Source organism: Medicago truncatula, chromosome 3 (assembly GCF_003473485.1).
Source record: "Medicago truncatula cultivar Jemalong A17 chromosome 3, MtrunA17r5.0-ANR, whole genome shotgun sequence".
Lineage (NCBI taxonomy): Eukaryota > Viridiplantae > Streptophyta > Magnoliopsida > Fabales > Fabaceae > Medicago > Medicago truncatula.
The window spans coordinates 48675842-48696059 of NC_053044.1; the positions used below are offsets into that span (position 1 = coordinate 48675842).

At 33.4% G+C, this 20218-nt stretch overlaps 2 protein-coding genes and 1 pseudogene across 2 annotated transcripts; 2 read left to right on the forward strand and 1 right to left on the reverse strand.

Annotated features, from left to right (window-relative positions):
- The first annotated feature begins 300 nt into the window (after positions 1 to 300).
- LOC11430468 (vacuolar protein 8) lies at positions 301 to 2532 on the forward strand. The gene has a single exon (XM_003602711.4). The coding sequence runs from the start codon at positions 565 to 567 to the stop codon at positions 2227 to 2229; it is 1665 nt and encodes a 554-aa protein (XP_003602759.1). The 5' UTR covers positions 301 to 564; the 3' UTR covers positions 2230 to 2532.
- Positions 2533 to 7035: 4503 nt separating this feature from the next.
- LOC11431161 (uncharacterized) lies at positions 7036 to 10525 on the reverse strand. Its single transcript, XM_039831735.1, has 6 exons — positions 10233 to 10525; positions 8641 to 9840; positions 8272 to 8523; positions 7984 to 8064; positions 7279 to 7659; positions 7036 to 7202 (listed from the first exon to the last, which is right to left on the reverse strand). Exons 2-6 carry the CDS (start codon positions 9721 to 9723, stop codon positions 7146 to 7148), a joined length of 1854 nt encoding a protein of 617 aa, XP_039687669.1. The 5' UTR covers positions 9724 to 9840; positions 10233 to 10525; the 3' UTR covers positions 7036 to 7145.
- Positions 10526 to 13220: 2695 nt separating this feature from the next.
- Positions 13221 to 16564, forward strand: LOC11431221 (3-dehydrosphinganine reductase TSC10A-like; annotated as a pseudogene).
- Positions 16565 to 20218: the final 3654 nt, after the last annotated feature.

The window sequence follows — 20218 nt, forward strand, 5'->3', positions numbered from 1 at the left end:
CTAATTGGTCAAATGGCAGATGCTATTGACGCCTTAATGGCACTAAAGTGGTGTCCCTTTAACCCTCACCAACTCGAACGTTGAAGTCTTTACAAATACATCACCCATCGATGAATAGTTGTAGTCCTCCGCCGCACCTGAACAACTCTAGTCGTCGTTTTCAGGTCTAGTGTGAATTAATATAAAACATAATATCATTATGAATATGAATGGTTAAATTAAAGATACCCTAGGAAAGCCCTTAATTATTGAAACAACAAAACAAAGTGATTATAACACGGTGAACAGCGCAGACACAAACGGCTGGCTTGGCGGTAAGAAGAAACAGGCAAGTGGCGCTAGCGGGAATTAACAAGTCCCAAACGCGAGTGTGTCCCACGCTCCACATCATCGCTTCGCTTTGTATTGCTGTCAACAACGCTGCTGAGTCGAGTCTCACTCTTCACTCTCTCTCTCCTCCCAATCCCAATCACAGTCCCACACACAACCGTTTCTTCCCTATTTCACTATTTCTACTTCCTATAGCTCATTTCAGTTCTCAATTGAACCATAGAACTTCAATTCATGATGAAGGAATCAACAACAGAAGCAGACCCAATAACTATTTGTCTGAACCTCACCAATTCACTCATAGAAAACGAAATCCCCACCGTCCATCACTTAAAAACCAAATGGTCAATCTTCGGAGTCAAACTAACCCAACTCCAAACCCACCTCACCGATTTCTCCACCGAATATTCCAAATCCTCCACCACCAACCCACTCTCCCTTCACCTCCTCCACTCCGTCCTCCAAACCCTCAACGACGCCGTTTCACTCTCTCACCACTGTCAATCCCAAATTTTACCCCACGGTAAACTCCAAACTCAAAGCCAAATCGATTCACTCATCGCCACTCTCCACCGCCACGTCACTGACTGCGATGTTCTTTTCCGTAGCGGCCTCCTCCTCGAAACCCCCGCTTTCTCTAAACGTGAAGCCGTTCGATCTCTAACGAGAAACCTCATCGCACGGTTGCAAATCGGCTCACCAGAATCACGCGCCACCGCAATCGACTCACTCTTATCTCTTCTCAATCAAGACGACAAAAACGTCACCATAGCCGTCGCACAGGGTGTCGTTCCGGTTCTGGTTCGGTTACTCGATTCCAGCTCTGATATGAAGGAGAAAACAGTTGCTGCTATTTCGAGAGTTTCGACGGTGGAGAGTGGGAAGAATAATTTACTTGCGGAGGGTTTGTTGTTGTTGAATCATTTGGTTAGGGTTTTGGATTCGGGAAGTGGTTTAGCGATAGAGAAAGCTTGTATTGCGCTTCAGGCGTTGAGTTTGAGTAGAGATAATGCTAGAGCGATTGGATCTAGAGGTGGAATTTCGTCTCTGTTAGGGATTTGTCAAGGTGGAACGCCAGGTTCGCAAGGTTATGCGGCCGCGGTTTTGAGGAATCTGGCAAAATTTAATGAAATTAAGGAGAATTTTGTGGAGGAGAATGCGGTTATTGTTTTGTTAGGGCTGGCTTCGTCTGGGACGGGGTTGGCGCGAGAGAATGCCATTGGTTGTGTGGCGAATTTGATTTCGGAGGATGAGAGTATGAGGGTTTTGGCTGTGAAGGAAGGTGGTGTCGAGTGTTTGAAGAATTACTGGGATTCGGTTACGATGATTCAGAGTCTTGAAGTTGGTGTTGAAATGTTGAGGTATTTGGCTATGACTGGTCCAATTGATGAGGTTTTAGTTGGTGAAGGGTTTGTTGGGAGGGTGATTGGAGTGTTGGATTGTGATGTTTTAACGGTGAGGATTGCGGCCGCGAGGGCTGTTTATGCTATGGGTTTGAATGGTGGAAATAAGACGAGAAAGGAAATGGGGGAATGTGGGTGTGTTCCTTCTTTGATTAAGATGTTGGATGGGAAAGGTGTGGAGGAGAAAGAATCTGCTGCAATGGCGTTGTCGGTGTTGTTGCAGCACCCTTTCAATAGGAGGGTCTTTAGAAAGGATGAGAGGGGAATAGTGAGTGCAGTTCATCTATTGAACCCTGCTTTGGTTAATTTGGATAAGAAATACCCTGTTTCGGTTCTGGTTTCACTTTTGCATTCGAAGACTTGTCGGAAACAAATGGTGGCTGCTGGGGCTTGTGTATATATGCAGAAGCTTGTTGAGTTGGATGTTCCGGGTTCAAAGAAATTGTTAGATGGACTTGGTCGTGGTAAGATTTGGGGAGTTTTTGCAAGACCCTAGAGATCAGATTGATCCACATTGAGCTAAATCATGGTACAGGAACAATAACAATCGATGATTTTTCACTGAATCTGTATGTATGATATTATAGGTGTGTTCAGTTTTTTGTTTTCTTTATTTTCCCTTTTTTTCTTGTAATTACTAATAATTTATGCTTATTTCTCCTGTATGTGGAGGTGAGTTTTGTCAAATTATTTAATGGGAATTTGTGTTTATGTTTAGGAACATCACAGAGTAGATGACTCTGCATTGTACTAGACTAGTATAGTTCATAGTTAATTTATTGCATAGATGATTTTGATATGGTGCTTTTAACTGTGCAATTCAACATCAATGAATGCTAGTATTTTCAATGTAGCTTTCCTGCATTATCTTCTGATTCAGATACATCTAACATGCCGCCAGAACAGAACAGAATAGGGTAGGATAGATTATGGTCAAGAACAAATATGGTAGTAGGAAAGGATTGGGAAAAGAATAGCAATAGTAAAATTTATCATAGATACAATGAATGAAATGGACTGATAAAGTTCTATTCCTTTTTTTTATTTATTTAAAAAACATTTGGTAATAACTAATGCTAAATTCTATTTCATTTTTCTCCATTTTATATTTCAGCATCAATCAATTAAAGCATAAAATAGAAGATAATGCCTTGTGTTTGTTCATACTCCATAGGATTGATTCTGTTGTAGCCGAGAATGGCTATGAACCTATCTATGACTTCTGTTTCTAACTGTATATTGATTGATGCACCACAGAGTAATTCCAATCCCTGTTTTCATATGAGTTCCAAATAACTTGCCTGATCTGCCATCAACAAATCATAACTTCTTTTACACAGGTGGGTAACATGTTAGTGGAAATCCCAGGATTCAGATCACCATTGATAGGTTACTACTCATCTTACTCTTACGTGTTTGGCTGAACCATGTGTGATCGATCCTCTTAATAAATATTTCCTCCTTGCTATATTAGGAATTGCTTTCTTGGTCACTTCTTTATCCTTTATCATAATTTACATTTCTTTGATGTCTACATCATACTTAAAACTGATTTCATAAATAAAAAATTAAATGTTTCTTTGCCTTTGCCTCATTAGTTTATGATTACATTAGTAGAAGTGTTTGATACCATAGGATTTTCCTAAATGTCTTTTTGGTGGATGGTGACATAATTGCCTGCGAGTGCCATGTGCTATTGTTCTTGAGCATGTGCATATGGTTTATTGATTGCCCAAATTGCAGTGTTGTTGTTGTCTGTTGCTCTAACACATTAGGACCTACCTACCTTAATATTTTTCCCTCGACTCTCTACACTCCTGTGCTGGGGTTGTCCTTTCAGTCTTTAAACAATTTTCTGTTGAAGACCCCTGCGAATGAATGCCTGAATTTAATTTCTTTTGCTGCGTTGTCATTATTATCTCAATTTATCAAAAATCAGTAGTTTATGTTTGATGACAGCTTTACATGGGAATCTTCACATCCTGAGAACAGTTCTTTAATACAGAAAATATAGATACTTCTTTAGCCAGCCGAAAATGTACAGGTCTCTAGAATTTCAGTCTTTTTGCATGCCATCTGTATGACTGAAATGAAATAATAAAACCTTGATCTCCTTGCTATAATGGAAGTTGCTAAAATTAGAGAAATTAGGAAGTTTTTTCTAAGAGAGAGTAACAATCACAGAGGGAGGAGGAAATAATTATTGGGAGAAACATGTCTCTACATGGTATATACACATGTTATGTGTTAATAGAGCAATAGAGAAGATTATTGATGAGATGAAAGGGGAAAGTCTTGTTGTTATGAGATGCCAACATAATTTAAGTTATTGGTAATTGAGATTCAATGGGAAATCCGGAAATGGAACCATAGAAGGCAGCGGGTCAAATATCAGCCGGTTCAACATAGTTGTGAGTAGCTAAATTACCTTGTGGCATGTTTTTATAAAATACAAATTTGTTTAATGGGAGAAACAAATAAATTTTTCAAAATAACTTGTTATAGGGTAACCTGTTATGAGGGTTTTAATCCTATGAATTAATTTTGGTGATATACACTATTTTTAAACTCTGTTTTAATGTTCTAATGAGAATTTTAACACCATTTGCTACAATGAAGAGATAATGTAGCCCATGAGGTACGACTTATAGTAAGAAATGTAAAAACTCTGTTTGCTACAACGAAGAGATAATGTAGCCTATGTGGTACGTGCTCATAGTAAAAATAGAGAAAATATCTTTCGCCACAACGAAGATAAATGTGGTATATCTCCGTTCGCCACAACGAAGAGATAATGTGGTATATCTCCGTTCGCCTCCGTTCGCCACAACAAAGAGAAATGTGATATATCTCCGTTCACCACAACGAAGAGATAATGTGGTTTATGTACAAATAGTGAAAAGAGATAAATGATATTAGTCATGTTGAAATGGTTATTTTTATATATTTATTTGAAGATAGGGCTGTAGAATTTGAAATGGTTATTTTTATATATTTATTTGAAGATAGGGCTGTAGAATTTTATGTATGACTAACCGTTGGTTCATGCGAAGAATTTTTGTCAAATAGTATTGACTTTGCTATTGCAAGTATTATTTTTTAGCGTGAATGAGCTTTCGAAGGATGAAATTGTTAGTTTAAAAATTGTTTGGGTAAAGACCGGTGAAATTTTCACTTACCCATTATTTTCCACTTTGTTTGTCATGCTCCCATTGAATTCTTGTGACTCACCATTTCTTTGGTTTTATTTTTTTTTAGATTCACAGATTGCAAAGGATTAATCTCATGGAGTTTTCAGGTTTACCAAAAACATATATGCTTTGTGGTAGATTTCTATCTTGACCATTTTTATGATTTACTTATGATGCAACTATTGATATAATAGTTGTTCTTCTCTTTAAAGTCTATATATAAATAATGAGATAGGTTTTCTATATATAGTTAACCTTCTCCATGTTTTAAATTAAATTTTAGATACTCCTCCATAACCATATTATTGATCTGTTGAGAGTCTATTTACTTTTTAGATACTCCTCCGTAACCACATTTCACTATCCACAATTAGGCAAGGCTCGTGCCCGAGACATTGTTTAAGGAACTGAGTCTAGTTTCACGCAAATCATGATAACAATAGATTTCTATGGAACAATTTACACCTATTGATAAGTATAATTCGATTTTGGAACAAATGAGTTGGATATCACATATTGAATGCAGATGAAAAAGTTTAATGTTCTTGAGATGAAAATTATACTCATTCTAAGAAAAAAAAAACTCTATAAGTGAGATCTGCACTATTCCATGATGAATTTGTAGTAATTTACCTTTGATGATGGATGAGATTCGAATTTGTAACGAATGAGTTTAATATCACATATTAAATAAAAGAGATAAAAAAAAAAAAAAAAAGTTTGATGTTCTTGATATAAAAATGATAGCTGATTGTAATAACAAAGATGAAGAAATGGGATTTTTACCTTTTTTGACAAATGATGAGATTTTTACTTGATAAGAGTAATTTCCTCTAATTCATCAATGAATGATGTAAAGAAAACTTATATTTCCCTTTGGTAATGTAAAAAAAACCTGTATTTCCCTTTATTTTATTAATATTACTGAATAAATAAACTTTTAAATATTTTAGGAAATAAGAAACTTCAACCATAAGATTTTTTTTACAAGTTTATTTATTTAAAGTTTCTTATTTTCTAAAATATTTAATACCTTTGATGATAGGTCGGATTCGATTTTGTAACGAATGAATTGAATATCACATATTAAATAAAAGAGATAAAAAAAAAGTTTGATGTTCTTGATATAATTTTTTTTTTTGACAAATGATGAGATTTTTACTTGATAAGAGTAATTTCCTCTAATTCATCAATGAGTAATGTAAAGAAAACTTCTATTTCCCTTTGGTAATGTAAATAAAACTTGTATTTCCCTTTATTTTATTAATACTACTAAATAGATAAACTTTTAAATATTTTAGGAAATAAGAAACTTCAACCATAACATTTTTTTTACAAGTTTATTTATTTAAAGTTTCTTATTTCCTAAAATATTCAAAAGCTTATTAATAAAAAAACCTCTATTTCCCTTTATTTTTTATTTTTTATATATATCTTAAATCAAAAAAAATCTGGGAGTGTGCTCCTCCTCGTGGTCTCAGGTTCGATTAAAGGTTATAGGTTCAAACTCGAACAAAGAAGAAGAAAAAAAACTAATACAATAACTAATTAATAACATTTGTCATAACAACTAAATGCTCATTTCTTGTTTTATTTACAAATCTTAGGACCGACTTGATTTTACCGAGATGCACCATATTCTCCATCGCCACCACCGCCACATGGAGGCGGTGACGGCGGGAAAGAGTTATCTCCGCCTATGAATATCCAATATGTCGCGGAAGGGGCAGTGGAAGCCTAATATTCCTTGAACTATGTGGATTTGTGAATTATAAAGCTCAGCTAAGCTTGTGAAGTCTCCCTAAACTCGGTAAGAAAAGTTATATTCCCTTAACTAGCTTCTATATAATTTTCATGCCCTCTTCTAGTGTTACATTTCAAGCTCAATGCAACTTTAGAGGAGTTTGTGGGCTGCATATACTGTATAAGAAGATGCAAACATGATTACCACTTTGACTTTTGATTAATTTAGTTGTTCCAATGTTAAATGTGATCATTGTCTTCCTTCCCAAGCATAATACTATTTAATTTCTATTGAAAGCAGAACCACTCCTGAAGCAAGTACTAAAAATTCAGCATGGACAACAACCAAGTAATTTACAAGCTAGAAGTAAAAAAAAATTGGAGCAGTTGGCCCCAAAACTCAAAGAAGATATGAATTGTATGCATACAATATTTACAATTATATGTACAAAACCATTGACAGAGATGCATTGACATTTTAGCTGCTGATGTCAAAGTATTTCGGATTAGATGGGAAATGATATTCCACATTCAACTGCAACATGAAATAATCATTAAGTAACATAAACAAATGAGGCATTAAAACCACTTTCATGTATATTTTTGCATACCTTGCCCTCATCAGAATCCGAGTGACGCTGAGGAAACACTACTCTCATATCATCATACAAGTAGAAACTTCTTTCATGTTCATTGTGCATAAGATTTCTTGCTTCCGAAGGTGGAGGGTCAGAATTGCGAGTAGGAACAAACCTTGAATGTTTCTTAGGCAAGGGGCACATAAAGCGAAGGTGAAGAGCATAAAGCATGATACAATTGTTGAGAGAATTGTTGTTGATCTTTGAAGAACCATTTAGAAATGTGTCACAGTCTTCATCAACAAGGCATCTTCTTGAGAACTTAGCATCAGTATCAGAATCTGTTTGGATTTCTTTTCCATTTGTAGACATCGATCTAGACGAGGTTAAAGTGATCTTTTGCCGCAAAAACGTCTACTTAGATACACAAGTAAAGCACATTAAACACGAGCTTGTAAGAAGTGGTGATTAAACATCTATATATTAAAGTATCTTATCAGAAGTGATATACGAAGACAGTCTTATAATTTGAAAGGTTTCAATCAATATTTTCACAACCCAACTCTCTCTAAAGCTTTAGTTGTTATGTGACACATGATGAATGATTGTATTGTATCTCTAACATGCTCCCTACACAAGAGCTACTTGAGCTCGGAAACATACATTGTTCAGAAATTCAACTTCTAGAAAAGACCAAACGTGACAAAATATTGAATGCAATATTTCATTCAACCCTACCTTGGTACCGGCTGGCATATCGCTTAAATCATAATTGCAAAAGAAGGTGTGAATCGGTGTACTCTCTGGATTGTTGAGAACCTGGTCAGTAAGTTTGTCACACAAATTCAACATATGAACACACAGTATAATGAATTAATGATCCATTATACAAAATATTAGGTTGTGAATCAAGTCTGCCACACTACGCTTAACCGTTTTGAGCTACATATACATGGCATCTCATAGACAGGAGGGGGAAAACGATATTCTCAACTCAACAATTTTAAAGGTCTTATAGTGTAATACCAGTTGAATACATCCTTTTATAGGTATACGCATACGTCTCTTTACATATCGCAACTCATCCATGCTAAGTTTTCTCTGAAATTTAGTTACTCTAGTCTTGCCTGATAATAACTTTCCTGAAAGATTAATTGATGAATAATAAAGTAGGTATTTGTCTCCATCCACACTTGTTACTGCAAATGGAACTTTTCGCGATTGAGGTGAGAAATTGCCTCCAGTTACATTCAGCATAGCAAGAAAGCCTTCAATTTTCTGCAACATTGAAGGTGGTAAAAACAATAACAAGAGTCAAATAACATAAACATCACTCCAATAATGCCAACCAGGAGAGGTTCACGATATATGAGAAATAAGGCCAACCAGACTAACTTTCTCAGACGGTAAACGACCGGACAATAGTGACTCCTCAAATGAACCGACCAGGGACCTTCTAATTGGCAACCTATTCACCGATCCATATAACTTTGCATGCCGAGGAGGAAAGCTAGCAGGACTAGTCCAATACTCATTCATATCAAGGATATTATCAGGAGTAAACAGATTGACATCACTCAACATAGTATCAAAATCTCTGCGTTCTCCCAATTTTTTATCTGTACAAGTTTTTTTACCCAAAGGAGATAAAGGGAAGCGAGGTGATGACGCCTTATTTTGAAGTCTCAAGATCGTTTCTGTTTGTGACTTCATTTTAGTTGAATCCTCCAAATCATTAAATGCAGGAAATGATTTGTAATGTTTAAAAGATACTGGCTCCTCAATTTCACAGTTTGAATGGCCGTGACTCGTTAAAATTTGGTTTGGGTCATTACATGATGAATCTACAAGTTGATGAAAACAAGAGGAAGACCAAAGTGTAGAGTGAATATTGTTGTAGTTTCTAATATGAACCTTCTTATCCGCATGTAGAGTATCATCACCAGCCTCTGAAGACCTTTGATAAAACTCATTGCCAATGTCCAGGTGATCGCCTTTAAAATTATCTTCTAACAATGTCACGTTCAAAGGTGATAATAATCGCTTTTTGACGTTAGACTCAGATACTCCAGTTGGCAAATATCTGTTTCCACGAAAACCATTAACGCAAGGAGCTGAGGCTCTTATTTGAAAACCTACAGTTCTAGAAGTAGGTATCTGCATAGTTTGCTCAGCATTGACAGATAACCTACCAATTTGTTCCGTGGAGTCGATCTTCAATTTCTGTATCTTGGACTTACCATCTTTACACATATTTGAATTAGGTGATTCTTTTGAAAGCTCTAGAACATTTGTTTTTTCAGAGCTAGGCATATGAATGTGCATGCATTTGCCAAGTTCTTCTTCTCCGGCCAACAATTTCAACTCATAGTTGCTTATGCTGGCAATTCTATTCCTAGGTGTAGATTGCACAAATGTGCCTATTGAAGTTGCCACCTCCTCAGCAAGGTAGGTTGAAGATACCTGTGGCAACCCCATTTATATTTTAGGTGTAGGTTTCTTCAAAATTTTCAAAAACAAATCGCCTTCTTCACCATACTCTTAAAAAATCCATGTAGCTCAACACCAAAGCAGCTTTGTAAATGAATTGATTCCCTTCAACAGAAAGAAAGTAGATGGTACTATTAATCAGACATCACAGCAAGATCATGCTAGAATCATACATCTAAAATCTGCACCATTTAGTCCTTAGCTTGTCGGTTGTCGCATTACATATTCGTTTTCAAGTAATGAATTGCTAAAGAAGTTGAATCATATATGAATGACTGTGGAGTATGATTAAAAACACCCTTCAACAGAATCTCAAATGATTAAATTCTTATAAACCCTGCAACCAATTCCAAAGGTGAAAAACCACTAGTCCAAAAGTTATTTCCATTTTAAAATAAATTGTGAAGCACATGATTATTATTTTTATCTCTTAAAACCCAACAACCAAAACACAAAATGTACAAATGCAGCATCCTCCTATGATGAAAAAGACTCACCAGAGGTTTTATTTCAAACGCCAGTCCATATGAATGCTTAAAATTCAATCTTGCTTATACAATTCACCGATAAAAAGAACAAACTTTGTATTGTATCAGCTAGGAATTTTTATGTTTTGTGTTATCTATGGAAAGTGTTACCATATCTTGGTTTCGTAGGGTGTTGGATTGAATGGATGATGATAATGATTGGTATGAAAAAGATTCTAATAGCAAAGAATTTATGTGGGGCATGGCTAAGCCAGAATTTTTTGGCTGGCTGGTTCTATTTTGTTGTTTGAATTGAAAACCACAATTTGCAAAATGGAAAAAAAAAAAAGCAACTTGTGTTGTGTGTTTGTTTTTGAGTCCAACAAGTTGCGGTTCTATTTTTCTTTCCATGACATATGTCTAGCCATGTTGACATGCCTTTTTTTTGTTTTTTTTTTATTATGATGGAAATTTCATGTTGACATTTTAGGACATTCTTATATTATGGTAGTCTAATTTATTCCATTTCACCATGTACCATCAATCTAATTATCAATGTTGCAATAAATAGACCAAAGAAAGAATACGGTTCAGTCCTCTCAACTCAACCACGGTTGAATGGATGATAAACTACTTTCCTCCCTTAATATATACGACCATGTTACCAAATTACAAGAATTAAGAAAACTGATGATAATATATGATCATTTTTCTTCTTCAAAAATAATAATATATATGATAATGTTACCAAATTACAGGTGAAAGCAAATGAAATCTAATTAGATTTTCAAACTTTTTGGCATATTTTTGGTGTTTTTAGTTTTTACTTTAAAGGTTGTTTGTGTTTTTGGCCCTTAACATTTGGACATATTTTAGTTTTAGTCTTTATTCCATTTTCTCATCCAAATTAGATGATATGACATGTTGACATTACGCTCCATGTCATATTTAGATGATATTCTTGTTATTTTGAGAAACCTAATGAGAATTGGTTTATGAGAAAATGGTAGAAAGTAAAACTAAGAAATCTTATAAATATGTTTTTATTCCTATAAATATGTCAACTTTTCGTTTTATAAAAAAAATTCTTCAACTTTTAATCTTTCAAAAAAATTTCTTCTTTATTTTCAATCGTAAACTCATATGTCGAATTTATATTTTTAAATCAAATTTTCCAGAAAAATGTATAATATTATAAGGAACTCTTCCAAAAGAAATTAGAATCATTTACCAAGACATAAATTAAATATGAATTTTTATATTTTTAACGGAAAAAAAATTCAAGTTTTGTTAAAAAAATCTAACTTTTTAAAATGGGTTAATTATGTTTTAGGTCCTATAAATAGGTGCGTTTCCAACATTAGTCCCTACTTAAATTTTATTAAATTTTTGATCCCCAACGTTTTTTTCCGTTAGCAAAATAGGTCATCGCTGTTAATTGTTGCTGATTGAGCAAACGGTGAAGCACACGTGGATGCCACATCTGACTTTTTTTTGTTGGGTTAAATATGTTTTTAGTCCCTATAAAATTGAGGCATTTTAAGTTTAGTCCTTACTTAATTTTAATAGTTGTTTTAGTCCTTACAAAAATACTATGCACTAAGTATTAGTCACTGCTCAATTCAAATTTGTTCAATTTATGCTTAAATTCTTGTATACTGTCACTAGTTTTGCATGAAATGGGAGCTTATGGGTTGGTTCGAATTAATATGAAATTATTTTCCCACGCTCATTCAATATTTTGCCCCTAGTTAATGGTATTTGGTTCTATTCAAATAATCTATGCCGATTCAACATCTTTTGGTCAACTTAATTTAAAAAAAAAAAGAATAGCTTATTCTTCTGTATCTCATATGGGTTTCATAATTCTAGGAATTGGTTCTATAAGTGATATTGGGCTCAACGAGGCCGTTTTACAAATAATATCTCATGGACTTATTGGCGCTACCCTTTTTTTCTTGGCATGAACTAGTTATGATAAACTACGTCTTCTTTATCTTGACGAAATGGAGGGAATGGCTATCCCAATGCCAAAAATATTCACGATTTTCACTATCTTATCGATGACTTCTCTTGCATTGTCGGGCATGAGTGGTTTTGTTGCCGAATTGATAGTTTTTTTTGGAATAATTGCTAGTCAAAAATATCTTTTCATGATGAAAATACTATCGTAACTAGTTTTAGTAGGTTTTTTAGTCCCTACAAAAAAAAAAATTACTTCTAAATTTAGTCCATGCTAAAACAAAGTTTGTTTAATTATCCATAAACTCTTAAATTTTTTAACGGTTTTATTGAGACAAGTTTAGAACACTTTGAAAGGTTCAATTACTAAAATTTAGAATATTTTAACATGAAACGAATTAAATATGAATTTTTAAAAACGATAAAATTTTAAAGATACAAGTAATTAAATCTGGACATATAAATAAAATTTTGCGATAAATTTTTTGCGGAGGAACTTTTAATAATGTTCTTAACACGTCTATAAAAAATTGTTAAAAAACTTAAGAGTTTAAGCATAAATTAAACAAATTTGAATTGAGCAGCGACTAATACTGAGTGCGTAGTATTTTTGTAAGGACTAAAACAACTATTAAAATTAAGTAAGGACTAAACTTAAAATGCCTCAATTTTATAGGGACTAAAAACATATTTAACCTAACAAAAAAACGTCAAATATGACATCCACGTGTGCTTCACCATTTGCTCAATCAGCAACAATTAACAATGACCTATTTTGCTAACGGAAAAAAACGTTGAGAATAAAAAATTTAATAAAATTTAAGTAAGAACTAATATTAAAAACACGCCTATTTATAAGTACCTAAAACATAATTTATCTTTTTTAAATTGATTTTTACAATATACTATACATTTGTTTCTGTCCCGCCATATAGCAAGAGAGCACTTCAGCTTACACAAACGACAATAACAATTTTGTTACAGAGTGACATAGAAATTGAAGAATTCTTCAGATTCAAACTTTTTCTTTATCATTTTAATCGGTTTTGATTTTGATTTCGAAGCTTCATCAATGGCGGACGCATTCTTCATCTTCTCCCTCTCCTCCTCCTCCCCCTCCTCTACTTCCTCGTCCGCCCCCGCCCCATCAAGATCCCAATCACCAACCGTAACGTCTTCATCACCGGCGGCTCAAGCGGCATCGGCCTCGCCCTCGCCCACCGTGCCGCCGCTGATGGCGCACGTGTCTCCATCATGGCACGATCCCTCACCAAACTCGAAGAAGCTAAGAACTCCGTCAAACACGCCACCGGCGTTGAAGTAAGGATATTTGATGCGGTGAAGAAAGTGGCTGATGAAGCTGGACCCATTGATGTGTTGTTGTTGAATCATGGAGTGTTTTATGCGTTGGAATTGAGTGATGTCAAGTTTACGATTGATGTTAATTTGATGGGTTGTTTGAATATGATTAAAGCTGCTTTGCCTCATATGAAGAAGAATAGGAAAGATACTTTACCTGCTTCTATTGCTTTGTTTCATCACAAGCTGGTCAGGTATGGAATTGGGAATTTTACCCATAAATTATGGCCATTTAGATAAACAGCTTAATTTGCACTTTATACCATAAGTGTTTGTGTATAAGCTATTTTTATAACGAAAGATAAAGTAAAGTTTAATTTTTTTTTTGTTCAACACGAGAATAAAGTAAGCCTAGCCGAGATTAGGATGTTGCGTTGGATGTGTGGTAAGACTAGACTGGATATGATTAGAAATGACACCATTAGAGAGACAGAGAGAGTGTGTGTGTTGGAGTAGCACCTATAGTTGTAAATATGATGGAAAATAGCCTTCGGTTTGAGTATGTAGAGAGATAATCTAGTGATGTGGTTTTTTATTTATTTTTTTAATTTGGAGTTTAGGTGGGAATTTATGGTTATGTAGCTTATTCAGCCAGTAAATTTGGCCTCCGTGGTTTAGCAGAAGCATTGCAACAAGAGGTTATAGGAGATAATATTCATGTCTCTCTGATATTCCCTCCAGACACGGATACTCCTGGACTTGTGGAAGGTAATTAATTGGATACTCGAGCTTATTTCATCAACCATATAAGGAGTATTACTTTTGATAATTGATCTAGGTTCATTTTACATTGAAAATGAGGTAAGTAACCTTGGCTTAACAACAACCTCAATATGGATGGGGAATCAGGTCCTGCTATGGAAGTGCTTGAATGTACAACTTCTCTGAAATTATTTAATCTGTGAAACAAATTCTGCATCAGTTGACAGATGATTTGTTAGCATTTCAATATATATTGTCTTTTTATTAAGTCTAGCTTCCATGTTATGAGTGTGTCTTTGGGTATATAGTATATTGTCATGTAGGATATTGTTAGCTCAGTCCTAAATTATCTGATTTTGTCATGCCAAGTACCATTTTGTGCCATCTCTTGGTAAATTTATGTATACTATAATGTAATCCAAGTGTAAGTACAAACTGAAAGGTTCTTTTTGCAGAAAATAAGAGAAAACCAGAGCTCACCAAAATCATTGCCGCCTCTTCTGGTTTTATGAAAGCCGATGAAGTTGCTCAGAAAGCTTTTGATGGCATAAGAAGTGGCAGTTTTATCATTTCTTGCAATTTGGAGGGTATTGCGTTATCCCTAGCAACTTCAGGTTTATCCCCTCAGAGGTCATTCTTAATGGCTTTTGTTGAGGTTATTGCTGCTGGAATAATGCGTATTGCAGCACTATGTTTCCAGTGGAACTGGTATGGAAGTATAGAGAAATGGCACAAGCAAAGGAAGTGTAAGTGTCTGTTTACTTTTTAAAAACATATTTTGTTTTCATTTTCTAAAATTTGTTGTCAGTTTAAGTTGATAAAAATAAGATGGAAGACTCCTGTAATTGTAATGAATAATCAAGCTGGTTATAGATAGGGTAGTAAATATCCAGTTTGCTCCCTTATTTTTATAGGGTGTATCAATTTGGTCCCCTGCTTTTATGAAATGTCACGTCAGTCCCTCACTTAGTTGTCACTGGAGTTACATACTGACTGAGTATCAAGTTGTCCCTGAAATTTCGTATTCTTGGTCCATGAAATTACATACTTGGTGTCTATGAAATCCAAGCGATGAGCAAATACATGACAAATGGACTAATTTGACAAACTTTCTGCAAAGTGAGAGACCAGCTTAACATTTTATGATAGTAGGAAACTGAATTGACACATCATAGAAAAGTGAGGAACTGAGTTGGAATTTACTCCTAAATAACAGAATCAGTTTTTTAGCTAAATTAAAAGCGTTTTCTAATTATAAGGATCCACATGGAAACTGTCAAACTAAAGTGGCAAATTTTAAATTTGGTTACAGAATAAAACTTTGGACATGACTACTTTAGTGTAAGTGTACATTGGATGTTAGTCCTTGACAATTTGGTTTGCACAGTCCCTTTGATTTAGGAAACAATACTTTTATATCAAGGCATTTTTTCTAACTCTCTTAAGAATGGCTTTATAAATTTTGGCTTTGATTACAGTTTAAGAATAGTTCAATCACATTTAAATGAAGAATTGATTATTTATGTTCTTATTTACTTTTGCTTTAATGTTTGTCTCCACAAATTTCATGTATTCAGTATTCTGGAGATTGTTCAGAACTTCTGTTATTACTCCAATTTATGAATGTGAAGTAGACTGTCTAGAATGATTAATAGTATTAGTATCTGTAGTTTTCTTTCGTAAAATGATGATTGTGGTCCGTCTATGCTGTAAATAAAATTAACATGCACATAATAGAAAGTGACATTTTATTGCAAAATGAATTAGTGCTTTGTAGAAGGTTAATTGGGTGTAACTTTCTTAATGCTGGGTATTGTTTGTGAATTTGATGATTTTTTTTTTCTTCATACAGGTACACCTCAAAGCACTTGATGCACTCTGAGCTTTATACTCACTCTGTTAAATGCAAAACAAATGTTGTCTTCATCCACTCTGCTCTACGATGAAATTAATTTAGCGAAACTTAAATGATTGTTGACAAATGAGAACTCCATACACATTGAGTTCTTCAACTGTGGTTTCTGATTTTAGATAAAATTTATGAATAGTTTTTCTACTATTTGAGTTTGTTTCATAAAGTAGACTAAATGTTAGACTTTCGAAACAAATGTTCTTTTAACAATGTTGTTTCTGAAAGTAGACTGAATCCACTATTTTCGAAAAAATAGTAGTATTAATTATAGTTATAATTGTGGTAATGTTCTTCAAGAGCACACCTAATTTCTACTATTTTATCTCAATATGGTATATCTCGCTGACCAGTTTTCATTTCTTGTTCCTCACAGACTTTGTAAGTAAATGATTATTATTTGCAATTTAGCATCCTAAATTTTGAATTAGTCATTTTACACTGTCTGCTTTTAACTGTATCAAGTTGGCCTCGTGTGTTTTCTGTTAGTAAAAGGTGTATGCTTTCTAATTCTAAAACGTGTAATGTTGTTTGGCTTTCAATGATTGATTCGTTAGTAGTTATTATGTGTTTAAATCATGTGCTATTTATTTGAAGCATGAATGAAGATTTTCTATTGTGTGTGATTTTGTTCATTTATATGTTTGAAGACACAGAGTATGTGTTCCTTACATCAAAGATATCATATTCCTGTTTGTAACAAATAGAATCTAGGTTTACCCGAAGATCTTCGACAGGGACTGTGCATATTGCCTGGGGACTGTGCCCTTTTTAAGCTAGCAATCAGTGTAAATTTTAGGCACCAGAGATATGAATACGATTTAGTTGATGATTTTAGCACTCTTTTAGTTTTAGATGAAAGTTCGCTATAATGTATCAAATTCAAATTATTGATGAGAAAAATATTGGTTAAGATCATAATAGTTAAGATCATATTAGCCTAACTCTGAAGCAGCTTTGTAAATAAATTGATTCCCTTCAACTGAAAGAAAGTAGATGATACTATTAATCAGAAATCACAACAAAATCATACAACTATTTTAGTTACATCTAAAATCTGCACCATTTAGTCCTTAGCTTATCACATTACATATTCATTTTCAAGTAATAAATTGCTAAAGAAGTTGAACCATATATGAATGGTGCAGATTAAAAACACCTATATGAGTGAGTATGAAGTATGATTAAAAACACCCTTCCACAAAATCTCACATAATAGACCAGAGAAAGAATACCGTTCAGTCCTTTCAACTCAACCACACGGTTTAATGGATGATATACTACTTTCCTCCCTTAATATATACGACCATGTTACCAAATTACAAAAATTAAGAAAACTGATGATAAGGTATGATCATTTTTCTTCTTCAAAAATAATATATGACCATTTTTTATTTTTCTTAAAAATAAAGAATGAAATAATAGATGATAATGTTACCAAATTACACGTGAGAGCGAATGAAATCTCTAATTAGGTTTCGAATGAAAAAAAACTTTTTGTTCCATTTTTTCGTCCAACTTTGGATGTGGCACTAGGAGCATCAATATCGTATGTATATTGTCGTGGCTCCACAATATTCAATGTCTTTATGTTAGAATGTCTTAGATAATTGGCATTGAAGAATGGTAGCCAAACTCTTCATCGTTGCTCTACACGGCAACGTATCCTTACCTGCAATTGTCAACATTTTTTTACTTGAGTTTTTTTTTTTAAATTAATAGGTTCATATTTGTGCAAAGGTTGTTTTAAATTAATGTAAGATATAAATTTGTAATATATTGGGAAATTAGTGGGATCATTATAAAATTATGAAATTTTGGACTGAGTGGTATAGATATTTGAAAAATATAGTTAAGTGGTTTAAATATACTTCATCCGTCCCATAATAAGTGAGTCTTTTGTAAAAAAAATATTATCCTAACATAACTAACTCATTTCACTTTTCAATGCAATATTAATTTTTTTTTTTTTTTTCAATTATAACTATAATTAATACTACTTTTATCACTCTTAGTTCAATGTATTCTACTTTGCATTTACGTTGATAGTAAATGTCCCAATACTTGACAAGAGCACTTAAAACCATTTTTCTCTCTTCTTCACTAATACATTTTTGTGAAATGAGAAAAAAAAACTCACTTAGTAAGTTGTTTTCGTTATTTTAAGAGTAAATTACACCCCCCTCCCCTCAAAGATGCTTGAATTACACTCCCCTCCTCTCTTATGTTAAAATATACACTCTCCTCCCTTATAAGATGCTTGAATTACAACCCCTCCCTTAATAATTAAATATGATCTACACTTTAATCTATTTAACATAAATAAATATTTTTATGATATATTTTAATTTTGAACCACCTTTTAAGAAAAAATAATTCATTTCTTTATAATTTAAATGTCAATGATAATTAAATTTAAATATTTTGCTATTGATTTTATAATTTAGAGTATAAAATTAACTTTCAAATAACCCTATTTTATTTTCTTTAGTAATTTTTTACATATTTTAATTTTATTTTGAGTTGTTTCATATTTTATAATAGAGTTTAAAACTACATGTTAATGAAATTGTGAATAAAAAATAGCGAAAAATATGTATTCAATTTTTTATTATATTAAAATAGACCCGTAATACAATTTTTTTCCGAAGTGTGTTAGATTATTACTATTTTTGCTAAATTATTAGAAATAAAAAGAAAAATTGAGGGAGTAAAGTGCAGATTTTAACATAAGAGGGGAGGGGAATGTAATTCAAGCTTCTCTTAGGAGAAAGAGTGTAAAGTTTTCTAATATGTTTTGAATAAGAGGGAAGGAGATTATATATTTTAACATAAAAAGATAGGGTAATGTAATTCAAGCATCTTAGAAGAAAGTGGGGTGTAATTTACTCTTATTTTAACTGTCAATACTACTCACAAAAGTATGTTACTCTAATATTTGCTTTTAAAAGTAGTGGTGAGATATGAGTTTTATGCACAACCAGTTGAGATTAATTACATGTTCATATGTTAGAGAAGACTAAATAATGCAACAAGTGCCATTTAATTTGGGAAATGAGAGTTCTTTTCCATCATGGGAAAGTTGATCATGTCCATTAGATTAAATGAGGAACATATTCCTATCATACTCTCTCAACCACTAGATTATTTTTTTATACTATCTTTCACACTCTCTCTTTCATGTCCCCACACACCCATACAACCACCACTAAATCACAAATTCAACAACCACTTTGACCACCACTGCACCACCACACACCACCATGGTTGCTGCCGGAAAGAACTCTCCTTTCCCAAATTAAATGGCACCATCATTTTAATCAAAACTCAAGGGTACCTGCAAATTTTCCTATAAAGAATCTAAATTAACCTAACGATGCAATATTATATTAATATTTTTTTAGAGGGATGCAATATTATTTTGTTCATAGTTTATTTTAGAGGGATGCATAATTATCTTGTTGTTCGAATTCCAATCACCATCGCATAAACTATACATGTTTGTGATCGTGTTTTTTTTTATCCAATTAATTCGTTTCTCTCCAGGTAAAATGATTGTATTATATAATTTTGAATTATATTATTTTTCTTCTGTTTTTTTTTTTATATAAAGAAACAAATGGGTTCTGGAAGCATAAAAAAAGAAAAGAAAAGAAAAAATGTTAAAAAAGTAAGGTTTAAATGCATTTTTGGTCTTTCTATTTAAAAAGAAAATGATGTTTTGGTCTTCCTATTTTAAAAATCGTACGCTAACAAGTTTTCCGGCAGCAACCATGGTGGTGTGTGGTGGTGCAGTGGTGGTCAAAGTGGTTGTTGAATTTGTGATTTAGTGGTGGTGGTATGGGTGTGTGGGGACATGAAAGAGAGAGTGTGAAAGATAATATAAAAAAATAATCTAGTGGTTGAGAGAGTATGATAGGAATATGTTCCTCATTTAATCTAATAGATATGATCAACTTTCCCATGGTGGAAAAGAACTCTTCTTTCCCAAATTAAATGGCACCATGCAACAAAGATAGGATCTTGTAGAAACTTGTGACATTGAGATTGTAATTAAGTTTTTTAATTTGAAAGTTGCTTTTTT